This window comes from Sorghum bicolor, chromosome 3 (assembly GCF_000003195.3).
Source record: "Sorghum bicolor cultivar BTx623 chromosome 3, Sorghum_bicolor_NCBIv3, whole genome shotgun sequence".
NCBI classification, from domain to species: domain Eukaryota; kingdom Viridiplantae; phylum Streptophyta; class Magnoliopsida; order Poales; family Poaceae; genus Sorghum; species Sorghum bicolor.
In genome coordinates, this window is record NC_012872.2 from 53785584 (window position 1) to 53800758 (window position 15175).

Below are 15175 nucleotides of genomic sequence, written 5' to 3' on the forward strand. Positions count from 1 at the left end.
TAACTGGATTTTGAGGAACACATCCAAATCATGGTGAATCCATCTTTCATAACGTTTGTATCTATAAATACATTTTAGCCCTTGTTTAGATCCAAAAAGTTTTTGGATTTTGACACTATAGCAGTTTTTTTTATTTGACAAACATTGTCTAATCATATAGTAACTAGGTTTAAAAGATTTGTCTCACAATTTATAGACAAAACTGTACAATTAGTTTTTATTTTCATCTATATTTAATGCTATATGCATGTGCAACAAGATTCGATGTGACGGGGAATTTTGAAAAATTTTTGGTTTTTGGGTGAACTAAACAATGCCTTAATTCCTAGCAAATTACATGGTGGTTTTGATGATTTTTAGTATGTGATGCTTTATGTCCTAGCAAAATACATGGTGGTTTAAATCGCTAGCAAATTATATGGTACCAAATTAGTATGTGATCCTTTAATTAGTTCTAGTATGGAGTAGAGTAGAAATTTTTCAATAGGGTTATCGATTTCTATTTTGATGAGGAAATCCATGTGACACCTATAGACCCATTGTTAGGAGCTACATTGGTGCTTGCTGGCCGTTAAGATGTGCAATCCATCGTGGTCGAGCTAGAGCTCTCGACACACAAAAGCTTCATGAGACTGTCGAGCATATCGAAGTTGCTTTATTTGGACTAACTTGAAAGTATTATATTTTGTAAATTGTATTGTGTTCTGGCTGCTAACTGACGCATGAGTTTGCGAGGTCACAAATGAAGAAGACGCGAAGGCTAGATAGGAAGAACAAGGACCGACTCGCCTATGCCAAGCTTGTTTGTATGCACATTATTGTGCACTTTTAGGGCATATTTAGTTTCCTTGCTAATTTTTAGGCAGTTAAAACTATTTTAGCTACTTTTGAATGACTAGTAGGACTAAATTATTTTAGCTCTTTTTTAGTGTATTTGGAAGTTTAGTTACTAAAGTAACTAAGGGGGTGTTTGGGACTGCTCTACTCTACGTTTTTCAGCTCCGCTTCACATTTTTTAGCCAAACGGTTTCAGCTCCACGCACTCAGTTCGAGGAAAAATGGTGGAGTTGTGAGAGCACATAAAGAGGTACTCCACAAACTTCAGTTTTTTGTGGAGCTGCTCCATAGTAGAGTTTGTGGAGCAGAGTTCGTGGAGCAGTGCCAAACATCCCCTAAAGTTTAGCTAGCTAAAATTTAGATAGACACATTAGATGGCCACTCGAGTGGCGGAGAAACATGTTTCCTGCAAGTGGAGTTTCGTGGGATCGTTATTGGATTGCCACCGCTTAGCCATCACACTATAGAGGATCTCATAATTCAACCGCTGGAGAAGTTGTTCTTTATTTATTAAGGCACATCATTTTTGTTTGTATGTGACAATTATTATCTAATTATGAACTAACTAAGTTCATAAATTACAGATAAAATATGCAATTAGTTATTTATTTTATTTATATTTAATATTTTATGTATGTAATATAAAATTTGATGTGTTGAAAAATGTTAAAAGGTTTTTAGATTTTGGATGAAACTAACAAAGCGTGAGAACATGCGAACAAGAACTAAACTGATGCCTTTCAAAAAAAAAAAAAACTGACTGGGACTGGCTGGTGGGCCGCAGATAAATCTGGTTCCGGCATTTGGCCTGGCAGGAACTGAAACCCTACAAGCCCAGTGTCCGAGTGGCGGAGTGGAGTGGGACATCCACATCCTCGCGGCGCGGCGTTGGGCACCACGGCACCATCCAACAGTCACCACGCCTGACGCCTCCCAAACCAAAACCCTCTCCGTTCTCCGGTCCGGCGCCGCGGCCCGCAGCGATGGCCTTCACGGGAGGCCGCGGCATCATGGAAGAGATCTTCGCCTGCATCCCCACCCAGCCCATCCCCTCGCCCGCCGAAGGCTCCGTTTCCGCCGCCGCCTGCTCCGTCGTCGGTGGAGCCGAGGCCGACGAGGACCGCATCAGCCGCCTGGCGGACGCGCTGCTCTCCAACATCGTCTCCCGCCTCCCCATCAAGGACGCCGCCCGCACCACCGCGCTCTCCCCGCGCTGGCGCCGCGTCTGGGCCTCCACGCCGCTCGTCCTCGACGACGCCCACCTCCTCCAGGACCCGGACCAACCCGACGACGGCCCCTTGGGCTTCGGCACCGACTGGCGCTCCATCGCCGACGCTGTCTCCAGCGTCCTCGCCGCGCACCCGGGCCCCTTCCGCTGCGTCCGCCTCACCAACGTCTGCAGGTACGCGGCGGCGCGCGACCGCGGCGCGCTCGCGCGCGACTGGCTCCGCGTCCTCGCGGCCAAGGGCGTCGACGACCTCGTTCTCGTCTGCCCTCGCTGGCCCTTCAAGGCGAAAATCCCCGCCGACATCCTCCGCGTCGCCTCCCTCCGCAGCCTCTACCTCGGCCTCTGGGACGAGTTCCCCGGGAGCACCAAGTCCCTCCACCGCGGTAACGTTGTCTTCCCCCACCTCCTCGAGCTCGGGCTCTGCCGCACCGACATCAAGACCGCGGACATCGACCACCTCCTCCAGTGTAGCCCCCACTTGGAGAAGCTCGCGCTCGTTGCCTGCGACAACTCGCCGGACTGCGTTCGCGTCCGCAGCCGGAGCCTCCGTTGCGTGCTCTTCTGGATGTCCGTCGCCAACGAGGTCAATGTGCTCGTCGTCCCGCGCCTCGAGCGGCTTATCCTGTGGAGTGAGTGCCCCGGTGCCCGTCTCGATGATGACTTCCGCACCAGGCTCAACATTGGTTACGTCCAGGAGCTCAAGGTGCTCGGCTACCTGGACCTAAGGATCCACGTGCTCGAGATCTCCAACACTATCATCGAGGTGAGCTCAATTTCGTCAAATTGATGTACTCAGTCAATGCTGCAATGCTGCATACATATACGGATTCCTCCATAAGTTTCATATGCGGAACCATCATTACATTCGAGTAATCGTGAATTCCAAACTTTTTGGTAGGCTGGGACAAAGCCGAGCCCACGTACCATTGTTCCAAGTGTCAATATCCTGGCTTTGAAGGTCCGGTTTGGAGTTCGCAAGGAAGCTAGAATGCTGCCAAGCTACCTCAGATGCTTTCCCAATGTGGTGACATTGCATATCATGGTGAGACTCCATTCCCCCTTGTCCTCATTTAGCATCTGCGCCATCTTCAGTGTATGATGCTTAACTCGAATCACGGATAATTGAACTAGCAGCATTTTGATTCTGCAGTCGGATGAAGCTGATGAACCCACGGGCAAGCTCAACTTCAAGTTCTGGCAGGAAGCTGGACCCATCAGCTGCCTTCAGTCCCAAATCAAGAGGGTGGTGTTCAAGAACTTCAGAGGGAACCGCAGTGAGCTTGCATTCCTTAGGTTCATCTGGGAGAGAGCACAGCTGTTGCACAAGATGGTGATTGTTTTGGCCGATGGAGATGATCCTGCTTCGTTGGACCAGATGGTAGCCAAACTGAAACCTCTGGCTTGTGCAAAGCGGGCCAGCAAAGACCGCAAGTTGACCATCTTGGTGCGTAATGGAGGATGCGTATGGAGCTTCCACAGAGCATCTGATCTTTCTGTGAGCGACCCTTTTGATTGCTGAAGTTCTAGGTGTTGGCTGTTATGTTTCTCTGATCGCAGAGCCATTTTGCTGAACTGGCAGCTTTCCCATTTCACCATCTATCAATTGCAGGACATATTTGGATCGCCGGCTTATTTGTTGTCTAGATTGCTTATTGTCGTCTCAAAAAAAAATACGTTATATTAGGTTTGAACATGAGACAGGCTAGTTAGCCCATGCTGCTTAAGGTTTCAAATTAGCTACAGTTTATTTCTTTGCGATGCAATGCTCAGATGCCTTTTTGGTTGTTGGTCGAAATGAACTAGTTCCATTCTTGCTACTTGTTATAGATTGTCAGCTTTGAGCGCAAATGCTCACAAACTGGTGAAACCTGTTTCATTGAGTACTTTTCCGTTGTGCCCACAGTGCTGTGTACATGTTTATCTCGTTGATCGGTTGATGCCATGCCGGATTTCTGCACAATTTTCTTTAGCTCTTTTGATGCCATAAAATGGTTCCTGGTCATTCACGGATTCACTCGTTCAAGAGGGCATGTGTGTGTGTTCTGTTCAGAGCTCAGAGGCAAACAGATACTTTGTTCCTGGCTACGATCTTGGTGCCTGTTGTTTACTTGGACCTTGAAGCAATCAATCAAGGGACGAATTGAATCATGTAATTTTGGAATGCTTCGGTTTTGAAATGACTCCCTGGACTGATGTGTCGCTGGTTTTAGTGGGAGCTAGCTAAAGTAATCCAGGGATGATCAGTTTATTGTTTACTGTCATATGGAATGTTTCAGTTTCTGGAATCAGATGGCGGTGGCAGGAATGGTGTTCGATGGTTTGCACCAGCCGCTGCGTGTCTCGATTTGCTTGCTAGCTTTGCACCCACCACGTTGGATTTTGCAGTGACAGCTGAACGAAAAATGTGCACGCCCAGGTACTGCCGTATGCCGTGATTAGGGTTAGCGATCTATTAATACTCGTTTTTTATTAGATTAGAAATCTATTGTTAGGTACTGTGTCGATCGATGCAACTCTATCCGATCACACTCACGTGCCATACGCAAGCGTATTTGTAGAATTGCAGCAGCAACAACCAACTAACCAGTGCCAGTTTGCCACTGCTCTAATTTGCACCGGACTAATCAGCATCCCTAATTTTCCTTATCACTGACCGGTGGGCCTCCGTGCGAGGGGAGAAGTGAGGAACAAACGCCGGCGTTCCTGATTTTGATCTCGCCCAGAAAACCCCAGCCGAACTCACCGCCGCCCCACACCCACACCAGCACAGCACGCGAGCTCACCAGAAAACCCCCTCCCTCTTCTTCCACGGGCGCGGGCTAGGAGCGTCGCCGTCGCCTCGCAGCCATGGCTCAGGAGCAAATCGTGGGGATGGAGGACATGCTACGCGTCGTCCTCCCCTGCCTCCCCGCCCCGCCCTTCCGCACCACCGGTGCCTTCCGTCGCTCCCACAGCCCCCGCAGCGGCGGCGGCGGCGAGGACCGCATCAGCCGCCTCCCGGGCACGGTGCTCTCCAACATCGTGGCGCGCCTCCCCGCCAAGGACGCAGCGCGCACCACCGCGCTCTCCAGGCGCTGGCGCCGCGTCTGGGTCTCCACGCCGCTCGTCCTCGACGACTCCGACCTCCTCATCTTCCGCGACGGCGGCGGCGGCGGCCGCTCCGCGCCCGTCAACTGGCCAGCCGTCACCGACGCCGTCTCCCGCGTCTTCGACGGCCGCAGGGGCGGCCCCATCCGCTTCGTGCGCCTCACCTGCTGCTTCATGAAGCTGGCCATGCGCTTCCGCATTCTCGAGTACTGGCTCCGGGTCGTCGCCGCGGGGGGAGTCGAGGACCTTGTCCTCGTCAACCGCCCCTTCCCCAGCTCCCTGCCCCTCCCCCTCGACGTCCTCCACATCGCCTCCCTGCGCACCCTCTACCTCGGCTTCTGGCAATTCCCGGACACCGCCGCCCTCCCGCGAGGCCGCGCCACCGTGTTCCCCCGCCTCCAGGAGATTGGACTCTGCGCTACCAAGATCCAAGCCAGGGACATCGACCACCTGCTCGCCTGCAGCCCCGTGCTCGAGAAATTCGCCATCATCGCTGGCCTTTACTTCCCCCGCTATGTCCGGATCCGCAGCTGCAGCCTCCAGTGCCTTGTCTTCTGGAAGTCCCTGGCGGATGAGCTCGACGTGGTCGTCGCCCCGCGCCTCCAGCGCTTAATCCTGTGGCAGGCGTGCCAATGCATCATCGGCTCCCTCCCCTTCCGCACCAGTGTCAGGATTGGCCACGCCACCGAGCTCAAGGTGCTCGGCTACCTGGAGCCAAGCATCCACCAGCTCCAGATTGGCAGCACCATAATTGAGGTATCTCTTTCTCCTTTGTTTCCTCCTACATTGCATAATTCATAATTGCATAAGCATAGCCCTATCTATATATATCTATATGTGCCATCGATCCAAATGTTTCCTTCAAGTTTAATCCATGGCAGTAATGGTTCTCAATTGTGCTGTAGAGTGGAACAAACATGATCCCATCTAGCATGGTTCCAAGTGTCAAGATCTTGGCCTTGAAGGTGCAGTTCAGAATCCGCAAGGAAGCCAAGATGCTGCCCACCTTCCTGAGATGCTTTCCCAATGTGGAGACATTGCATGTTCTGGTGAGATCCCAATCACCCCATCTCCTTATAGATTGTACTAATTTCAATCTCTCTCTTTCGAAACCCTCTAACATTACCATTGTTTGCAGTCTCATGAAGCTGAGGAGCCAGATGGCAAGCTCAATTCGAAGTTCTGGGAGGAGGTTGGCTCCATCGACTGCCTAGAGACACACATCACCAAGGTGGTGTTTGACAAATTCAGAGGAGAGCGCTGCGAGCTCGCGTTCCTCAAGTTCATCCTCGAGAGGGCACAATCGCTGCTGAAGCTTGTGATTGTATTGGCAAATGGAGATCAAGCCTCAGTGGATGAGATGCTTGCCAAGTTGAAGTCTCTGACCACGGCGAAACGAGCCAGCGAATGCCCTACTCTGTTGGCAGTCGTCCGTGAGGGAGACAGCGCCTGGTACTTTCAGAGAGCATCCGATCTTTCTGTCAGTGACCCCTTTGATTGGTGAAACTCAAGCGGATGGCATATTCCATGACCAATTCTATTATTCTCCTGAGCTGGTCAGTTGTTTTTTTTTTTTTGTCATTCAGACATTCTGTGTGTATACTTGCTAGGCATTCCCCAGAATGTTGTCTCGTGTTCTGTTGGTAGTATCAGCTTGATAAGTGTGAGTGCAGTTCTGAGTGAATCAGGACTCAGGAGAGGTATATAGTTCATGCAAAATGCTGCTTGACGTTTCACTATTGAAAATATAGATTCTGCTTCGCTGCTCTTGAGTAGACTACCTCTTAATGTTGTCGCTGGCTAGTTTCTCAGTGGAAATGTACTGTATCTTGGGCATAATTGGAACTGGAAAAATGTCATATTGGTAACCCCAGTTTCTGTGTATTGTTGATATGATTGTGGTTCTCTGTAATTACTTCAGCCTGCCGTTTGATTGTGGTTATCAACCTTTATGCTGCTTGGTCACATTTGGATTTTAGGCTGGAAATGGTCACGGGGATGGACTGAGAAGCCCCTATTACTGAAACACCCTAGGTGGATCCACACCGGAGTTAAGCAAGCAAGGTGCGGCTATAACTTTCTACTACCACATTCTGCCAAGTTTGAATCGTATAAATAGCTCCGTTGGCATCTGCTTCGATAGAGCTCATGGTAAAAATTTCACGACAGCACATCGTCACAAACATAATGTCAATCTGTTGCACGATTGGGCATCACAAAGGAGTGAACATGAAGTAAGCAAGATCCCCATTAGAAGCAAATCAGTTATCGGTTCGGTAGAAAAGCTTTTTGCAAAGCTAAGCACGATTTCACAATCTACGCAGTTTACAAATAACATGGCTCGGTCTCAATTGATGAGTAAAATGTGTACAGTCCTGACTCCTGACTGTCCCTCTGGTGATATCTAGGGCCATATGCTCATAAAATCTTTGTCTGGCTCCCTAAACTTGCATTGCTAATCATATCACCTTATTCGGTAAATGATTATATGTGCCGCTACAGAATGAAGCTCGAGATGCAAACCCATCACGTAAAGGCTTAACTCTGGACGGAAATAGAGGATTTGTTATAGCAAAGACCCTCACTTTTCCGACAGAGACCTCTAAAAAATATACTAAAAACTCAAGCCCCTCTTTTTGGAACAAGAAATTTTGGAGAAAAACTAGCACGAGGTTAGTCCTCATGAAAACTTTTATTTGTCTATCTCTCTTAGGTTCTAGGTTTTTTCTTCTGTGACGCAAATGCCACAATAGAAACTTTCATGCATTTTGAATTCCTATAGGACTGTAAGTTCTATGCAACCCTAATCCTACATTTTGCATATTTCTATATTTTGAGTTAGGCAAATTTATGCTGGTTAGAGTGATTTAGAACTTGGTAGCACACTTAACAAGTTTATGGGTATAAATGTGCATGTTAAAGTTTAGAGACCTAATGACAGTAGGACAAGTATAAGAGAGAATTCCTTATATGTCATGCCATTAGCCAAAGTACATAGAAAAGCCAAAACACTTACAATTTGGAATCAAAAGAGAGTACAAGATAAGACAGCTACCTATACTCACTTAACATTAGCTCGAATTAGAAACAAATTCCAGATGTGGGTGGGCAACCCACAGACCAGCCAGCTAAAGCGGTTGCCAACAGTAGCAAAGACATGTTAAAAATAAAGTTAAGTTGCCTGCAGCACCTAGTTTAAAGTATGACTAGGCAAACTCATGCAACGAAACAAAGGTGACAGCAAACAAAGGAAAGCAATATCATCAAACAAACATTAATATACTCGCCAGATGTAAACACATGCTATATTTTAACGAGAACTAGCAAAATTATTTAAGAGTATGACAAACTCAAGAAAATGATATCATGAGTAGAACTTTTTCTTGTCACCACAATGAGCATTCTTTCGCAACATAGCTTCTGCCCTTGCAGAGCTAAATTTCTACAGAGAGTTACTTCAAAGGTACTTACAACCAATCAGGATGCAATAGTTGCTGGTAAAAAATGCAATGACTAAGCGTTCACCATATGAAACGAAAATATCATTGAGGGATATTGCATCTAAGATAATTAACCAGGATATAGCCTCCCATATCACGATATCTTTATGCATCAGTTACGGATACACAGCTAAAGGTTAAAGACAAACAAAGATATCCATGATCTTCTAACTAAAATAAGTAACAATGGTCCTCTAAGTGGACCATCATAGCACTAAGTTGGACGCTTACGCTACAGGCATCCTAGTTGATATCTTCTCTAGTTTGAGAATTGACTAGTTCCCACAAAAGCAAGCTTAGATACTTTAGATACCTTCCATGGTTTGCTCAAATGGTATCCTCACCATATTGTACTGGTTTCATACTCTTTATTCTCCCTTTTTTATGAAACGGAAGAGCTCCTGCCCATATTCAAGAAAAGGGTCTTTGACATTAAGATCAGATGCCCTGTGAAAGTCCAAACCTTCCTCCTCTTTAGGTGCCATAAGCAAAACCATACATGTTTCACTGGCCCATTGTGGAATAGCTAGAATTTTCACTACATACATCATCTCGCCTACTGTAGCTCTTCTTTTATCAGAAAGCACAAGTGTCAACTTCTTGAGCTCATTCGCTCTCTGGGTTATGTACTTAATGAACATCACCTCACTTAGATCACCATAGATCTCATGGAGAACAACCATTTTGATGTGTGACTGGACACATTCGATAGGACTGAGCTCCCTAAAAAACTCAGCATAGTCCTTTCCAGTTGGTTCATCAACACGAGCAGACTACAAAATCAGTAAACTCTTCTATTAGTGAGAACTGATGGTGAAAATTGACAAATAATAACTGAATTAGTGTTCATATTGCCACCTCCACATGTAGGGTCTCAATGTTGGGAAAGCATCTGATGAAGCTGAACAGCATTTGAACTTCCTTGAAGACACCCAAATTCACCTTTAGCGCTAAGATCTTGACGCTTGGAAGCATGGTTCTTGGGCTCACCTTTGTGTCAGCCTGCAATGCAATCCATGAAGCAAGCACATTCACCACACTCACACACATGAAAAATGCATTCATAAAGTACAGAGCACCTTGATGACGGTGTTCCTAATTCGAAGCTCGTGGACTCTCGGTTCCAAGTAACCAAGCACCTTCAGCTCAGGTGCGCCTTTAGGAATCCTGACCCCCATGACACATCGCCTACAGGAGCAGGAGGACATGTATCCCACATGATGAGGCGCTTTAGGAGTGGTGAGTCCACCACTTCGAGGTCGAACGCCATGGACTCCCAGAAGAGCACGCACTGGAGTCGTTGGCCGCGGAGGCGGACATGCTTTGCTTTGCCGAAGCTGACTAAGAGCGCGAGTGTCTCGAGAACAGGGCTCGAGGCGAGCATGTGGTCAAGGTCACGGTCCTCAAAGAAGGTGTGGACCATGGTGAGCTCGCGAAGGTGGGGGAAGACGCCGGTGCCGTCGGGGAGGTCGGCGGTGCCCGGAAAGTGCCAGCAACCGAGGTAGAGGCGCTCTAGCTTGGCGCATCGGAGGATGTCGACGGGGAGGCGCAGCAGATCCATTCCCCCGGGTAGACCAACAAGGGCGAGGTTACGGACGCCCCCAGCGGCGAGGAGCCGCGACCATGGTCGAGCTCACGTTCGTGTTCATCGAAGAAACATAAGGCGAGGTGGACGGTGTCGAACGGACCTGGGTGCCCGGCCGGAGAGGACGCGGTCGGTGGCAGCAACGCGCGCCGGCTCGTCGTCGGGGTCGAGGTGCGAGTCGTAGATGACGAGCGGCGTAGAATGCCAGACGCGGCGCCAGCGGGTGGCGAGCGCGGTTGTGCGCACGGCGTCCTTGACGGGGAGGCGGGAGACGATGTTCCGGGTTCCGGCGGAGGTCGTCGGGGAGGGCGCTGATGCGGTCCTCACCGTCCTTGGGCTCCCCGGTCGCGGCGGAGAGGGTTCCGTCCACGGTAACGGTGCGGGCGGGTAGCCAGACCAAGGGGCGCCTGAAGAAGGCTTCCATGGTGGTAGTGGTAGCTGACTCGCTGTGGAGATTGTGCGGGGAGGATTTTGGCCGGAGCTGGGACTGGGAGTAAAGATGAGCAACTGGCCGGACCGGCACGGCCCGACACGGGCCCGTATGGCCTGCGTGCCACCGGGTCGTGTCTCCACAGGCCATCGTGCCTGCCTAACGGCCCAGGCACGGCCCGTGGGCCGATTTTCGTGCCGGGCCGGCCCGAAAGGCACGAGGCCCAATAGTGCTTCGGGCCGGCCCATGGCCCAATATATGAAAAACACCAAATTTAATACAGAATTTAACAAAGCATAAATACATTACATTCATGTCACATACATTAATACTTCACAATTCACATAACACAATATACTCTCAGATCATATTTTACTTGCCAAAAGTCACAAGTTTCACAAGTCATAGAACCTGATACTTCAAATTTCACAAAATTTCTGATACCGTGCCGACACCGTGCCTGCTGTTAAAAGCGTGCCGTGCCGTGCCGCCCAGCGGGCCGAGGGGTCGGCCCAAGCACGGCCCGCAACGTGCTTCGGGCCGGCCCGGGCCCAGTTAGAATCGGGCCATGCCGTGCTCGGGCCGGGCCAAATGACCGTGCTTTGGGCCGTGCCTTTGGCCCGCGGGCTGCATGCTCATCTTTAACTGGGAGGATTTTTTTTATTTTTAGCCCAAATTTGAAACAAATTTCAAATTTGACACGCTTTTGAAAGTTTTTACAAAACTAGGCCGTTTGGCTCCGCCACTATGCATGGCTGGGCAAATTCACTGTACTCCGCCATGGCGGCGGAATAAGGCTGCCACATGGCATGCAGCAGCAGACCCTGCTGACGTGTACCCCGCCATGATCCATGGCGGGTTAGAGTTCCCCGCCCCCCGTCATGGCGGGTTTCTCTTTGCTTCGGCTCTCTGGGTGCCGCCGTCTCGTATACTCAAGTGGTAGCTGATGCCTTGTTTAGTTCGCAAAAAATTTTAAGATTCTCCGTCACATCGAATCTTGCGACATATGTATAAAGCATTAAATATAAACGAAAATACAAACTAATTACACGGTTTGACTGCAAATCGCGAGACGAATCTTTTGACCCTAGTTAGTTTATGATTGGATAATATTTACCATAAATAAACAAAAATACTACGGTAACGAAATCCAAAAAATTCACGAACTGAACCGGACTGAATGAACGTCGTACTGCCAGTGTGAACCGAGCCTGTGCTGATGTGATTGGTGCTGCCCTGACAGAGCTGCTCCCATCTCCTACTGCGGCCTTGTCCTTGTGTAGTTCCTAAAAAAATTTACAATTTTTTTCAGATTCTATATTACATCGAATCTTTAGACGTATGCATAGAGTATTAAATATAGACGAAAATAAAAACTAATTATACAGTTTGATCCGAATTGACAAGACAAACTGTGATTTAATTAAAGAAATATCATAAGCTTGCTACATCCAAATACACAGAAACATATGAAACTGTGATTTAATTAAAGAAATACCTGAATTAATCTAAGATCATGAACTAAGAAAGTAGTACCTACAGTGCTCCAATCGTCAATGCTTCTTGCAAGTATAGATTGATATGGATAAAGAAAGTAGTACCTACCTACCTGGAGCATGAGAAGTAGGGGAGGAGTACTGGAGCTTCCTTATGTCGATGCCGTGGTGAATTAAAACACCCAAAATAGGATTGCCCTAGAATAGTATGCTTTCAATCTAAAGATATCAGAACATAAACTTACTTTAACCAAAATGGATCAGGACTAAACTAATAACTTGAAGCAGAAGCTCTTGTACAAATGACTTGAAGTATCAACTTTGAAGAATGTTCAGCTAAGATACAAAGACTACAGGAGTCCATATGCTGTCACAAGATCATGACAGGAGAATCAATGCACTACAACAAGCAATCGTATCTGACAATGTTCTGACACAGAATATTTAGTTAACTCAGACCATCCAAATGTTCATATTAAATTATATAAAGGTGTGTCGCTGTTTCCATGATAGAATAACCAAATTAAAAAAATCTCGAATAGTTAGTTCTTTGTTCATCTTTGTTGCCCATAAAACACATCATCTAGGATTTGGTCGATGAGTGAAGCTGCATTTGAATAAATTAAGTGGTGTCTCAAGAAGACACAGTTCATGTAACTAATTTAACTGAGACTATGGATGCCAATGTGTAGGTCCCTAAAAAAAGTAGGGCCAAGGTTAAGATCACCAAAATGACTATGACCCCTTTTGTGAGATAAAATTTGACAGGCATTACAATCAGAATTAGATGATATTGACAAATTCACATGACCAAATGGTAAAGCAGGTAGTATGGAACATTGTGGCTGCAAATCTCAATGGTCCAAAATCGAGCACAAAATTACTCTCACATAAACTTTGTAGGAACACAGGACTAACGCAGAAACATTAGCTACATGCGGAGATACAGATCTGCAGTTCCGTGCAGCAGGACTCGGCGCTCAACAGGAACTGACCTTGGTTCTAGCTCTGATTCAGATCCTCCATGGCAGTGCCACTCTGGCCGCAAGTGGCCGCCACCCACCCGCAATGCACTCCTCCATTGCACTCCTCCCCTCCCTGCGATCTGAGGGAGACGAACCGACGGAGCGGTGGGTCGCGGCCTCACGGCATCGGGCTGAGGGAGGAAGGATCAGGGAATAAATGGAGGTGATTGATGGGCGGCTTGGACTTTCCTTGTGCGGCGTGGACTTTCCTTGTGCGGTGTGGGGGAGGAAGGAACGACGTCGCGATCGCAGCGCATTGGCGGACTGACGGAGCGAAACAATAGTCGCACCAAGAAATACTTACTTTTATTTTTTTTATTTTTTTAGTTGTAGGAGATAGAGTTTATTGATTAATTAAATCTAAATGGATCTAGCTCATAATAAATCCAACATTACCTATAATATCTTTGTAGAATTTTTTTAATATTTTTTTCTTTTTTTCTTGACTAGTGGCTTATATTTTTAGACAAATACGTCACTACTAGCTGATGTGAGATTTACCGTGTGTTTGGTTAGGGTTGGGTGGGTTGAGTTGGATCCAACCCAGTTTTTGGGGACGGAGCCAACCTAAAAGAGTGTTTGGTTGCACTTCGATTTTGGGGACAGATCCAACCTATTTTAGTGTTTGGTTGAAGGATTGGGGACGGAGCGGCTCCGTTCAGTGTTTGGTTGAAGGAATTCAGTGTTTGATGAACATCAACCCGGCTGGAGCGGCTCCGTCCGCCAGATTTTGACGGACGAGTCCAACCCGCATCTGAGAGGAATATTCCACTCTGGAGCCAACCCAACCCTTCCATCCTCCAACCAAACAGCCACGGGAACGGGTTCGCTCCGACCCGGCTCGCCCCGCTCTCCAACCAAACACACGGTTAGTGTTCCGCACCCTATCCATTTTCGTATTTTCTTAATTAATGTAGAGAAGTTTTCTTGTCTTTTTTTTCTTCCGTTGCTTTACCTTATTATACCCTATGTAATTGGGTTTTGTTTTTTATTTTTTTTGGTCTTCTTTTTTCACATCCTATTACGAGTCATGTTTGATGGGTTTCGCATCAGGGTTCCTTACCGGAATCGCTTTGGCATAGAGCATCTCCAAGGCTTTTGCATTTGAGGTTTGCATTTGAGTAATTTGTCAAAAAGCTCTAAAAAGGATATCCAACGGTTTTACATTTGTAGTTTGCAATTTGGGCAACTTGGCAAATGAGGGAGCAAACTTGGCAAAAATGCCAAGTTGTAGACGGCTTTGCAAACCTGATCGCGCGTGCAAAGTCACGCGCAAGGAAAGCGCGCGCGCCTGGAGGCCTCCTATTTTTATCCTTTGCAAAGTCCAAATGCCAATTCCCTTGGAGATGACCTATTTTTATCCTTTGCATTTTGTTATGGGAGTTTGCAAACAACAATAAATGCCAAGTTAATTTGCCAAAGCCTTTGGAGATGCTCTTAGAGCATCTCTAACAGTTTTGCAATTGGACTTTGCATTCTTAAAATTTGCCAAAAACCTTACAAATTGTTCTCCAACAGTTTTGCATTTGACTTATGCATTTTGGCAAACTTGGCATTTGATGGACCAAACTTGGCATTTTTGCATAGGCACAATGGCTTGGCAATTTTGATATACCGAGAATCTTGGACTTCTTGTCGTGCCCGTACTCCCCACGTCGCGGTAGTTTCCCGCGAGACTACTCCTTCCCACGCGCGACTCTTTTCTTTCCCCCGCGTGCCGCCTCCTTTCTTCGCGCGGGGACGAAGCAGATGTCGCCGGCCTGGATCAAGCAGCGACCTCTTTTGGCGACCTCGAAGCCCTCCTTGCGGAAGCCTTGGGACCTGGATGCCGCGGTGCACCCTAGGACTGTTGCCTCGATCGGATCTCGACGACCTGGACCAAGCGGCGATGTGGACTTGCGGATGAACACGGCCGCACGACACGCGAGAGAATTGGCGGCGACGGGCGAAGGAATTGCGCGCGAACAAGAAAGCGCCCGCGCGACAC

At 47.8% G+C, this 15175-nt stretch overlaps 3 protein-coding genes across 9 annotated transcripts; 2 read left to right on the top strand and 1 right to left on the bottom strand.

Moving 5' to 3' along the window:
• Positions 1713-3968, top strand: LOC8082191 (F-box/FBD/LRR-repeat protein At1g13570). The gene is made up of 3 exons (XM_002455844.2): positions 1713-2828; positions 2964-3107; positions 3216-3968. The coding sequence occupies exons 1-3, from the start codon at positions 1821-1823 to the stop codon at positions 3582-3584; spliced, it is 1521 nt and encodes a 506-aa protein (XP_002455889.1). The 5' UTR covers positions 1713-1820; the 3' UTR covers positions 3585-3968.
• Positions 4706-7045, top strand: LOC8082192 (F-box/FBD/LRR-repeat protein At5g22660). Its single transcript, XM_002455845.2, has 3 exons — positions 4706-5908; positions 6058-6201; positions 6291-7045. The coding sequence occupies exons 1-3, from the start codon at positions 4913-4915 to the stop codon at positions 6654-6656; spliced, it is 1506 nt and encodes a 501-aa protein (XP_002455890.1). The 5' UTR covers positions 4706-4912; the 3' UTR covers positions 6657-7045.
• Positions 10274-13449, bottom strand: LOC8082488 (2-methylisoborneol synthase). Of its 7 annotated transcripts, none has more exons than XR_002451341.1 (3): positions 13159-13449; positions 12277-12361; positions 10941-11953 (listed from the first exon to the last, which is right to left on the bottom strand). XR_002451341.1 is itself a non-coding variant. In XM_021456997.1 (2 exons), the coding sequence occupies exon 2, from the start codon at positions 10913-10915 to the stop codon at positions 10298-10300; it is 618 nt and encodes a 205-aa protein (XP_021312672.1). In that variant the 5' UTR covers positions 10916-11953; positions 13159-13449; the 3' UTR covers positions 10274-10297. The 7 variants fall into 7 exon arrangements, 1 of the variants encoding a protein (XP_021312672.1); XR_002451342.1 differs by having other exon boundaries at positions 12273-12361; XR_002451343.1 differs by having other exon boundaries at positions 12277-12374.

Coding starts and splice junctions, on each gene's coding strand:
- LOC8082191 (XM_002455844.2), top strand. CDS start 1,821: ATGGCCTTCACGGGAGGCCGCGGCATCATGGAAGAGATCTTCGCCTGC. Junction 2,829..2,963: donor TCTCCAACACTATCATCGAG/GTGAGCTCAATT, acceptor ACTTTTTGGTAG/GCTGGGACAAAGCCGAGCCC. Junction 3,108..3,215: donor TGGTGACATTGCATATCATG/GTGAGACTCCAT, acceptor TTGATTCTGCAG/TCGGATGAAGCTGATGAACC.
- LOC8082192 (XM_002455845.2), top strand. CDS start 4,913: ATGGCTCAGGAGCAAATCGTGGGGATGGAGGACATGCTACGCGTCGTC. Junction 5,909..6,057: donor TTGGCAGCACCATAATTGAG/GTATCTCTTTCT, acceptor ATTGTGCTGTAG/AGTGGAACAAACATGATCCC. Junction 6,202..6,290: donor TGGAGACATTGCATGTTCTG/GTGAGATCCCAA, acceptor CATTGTTTGCAG/TCTCATGAAGCTGAGGAGCC.
- LOC8082488 (XM_021456997.1), bottom strand. CDS start 10,915: ATGGGCCGGCCCGAAGCACTATTGGGCCTCGTGCCTTTCGGGCCGGCC.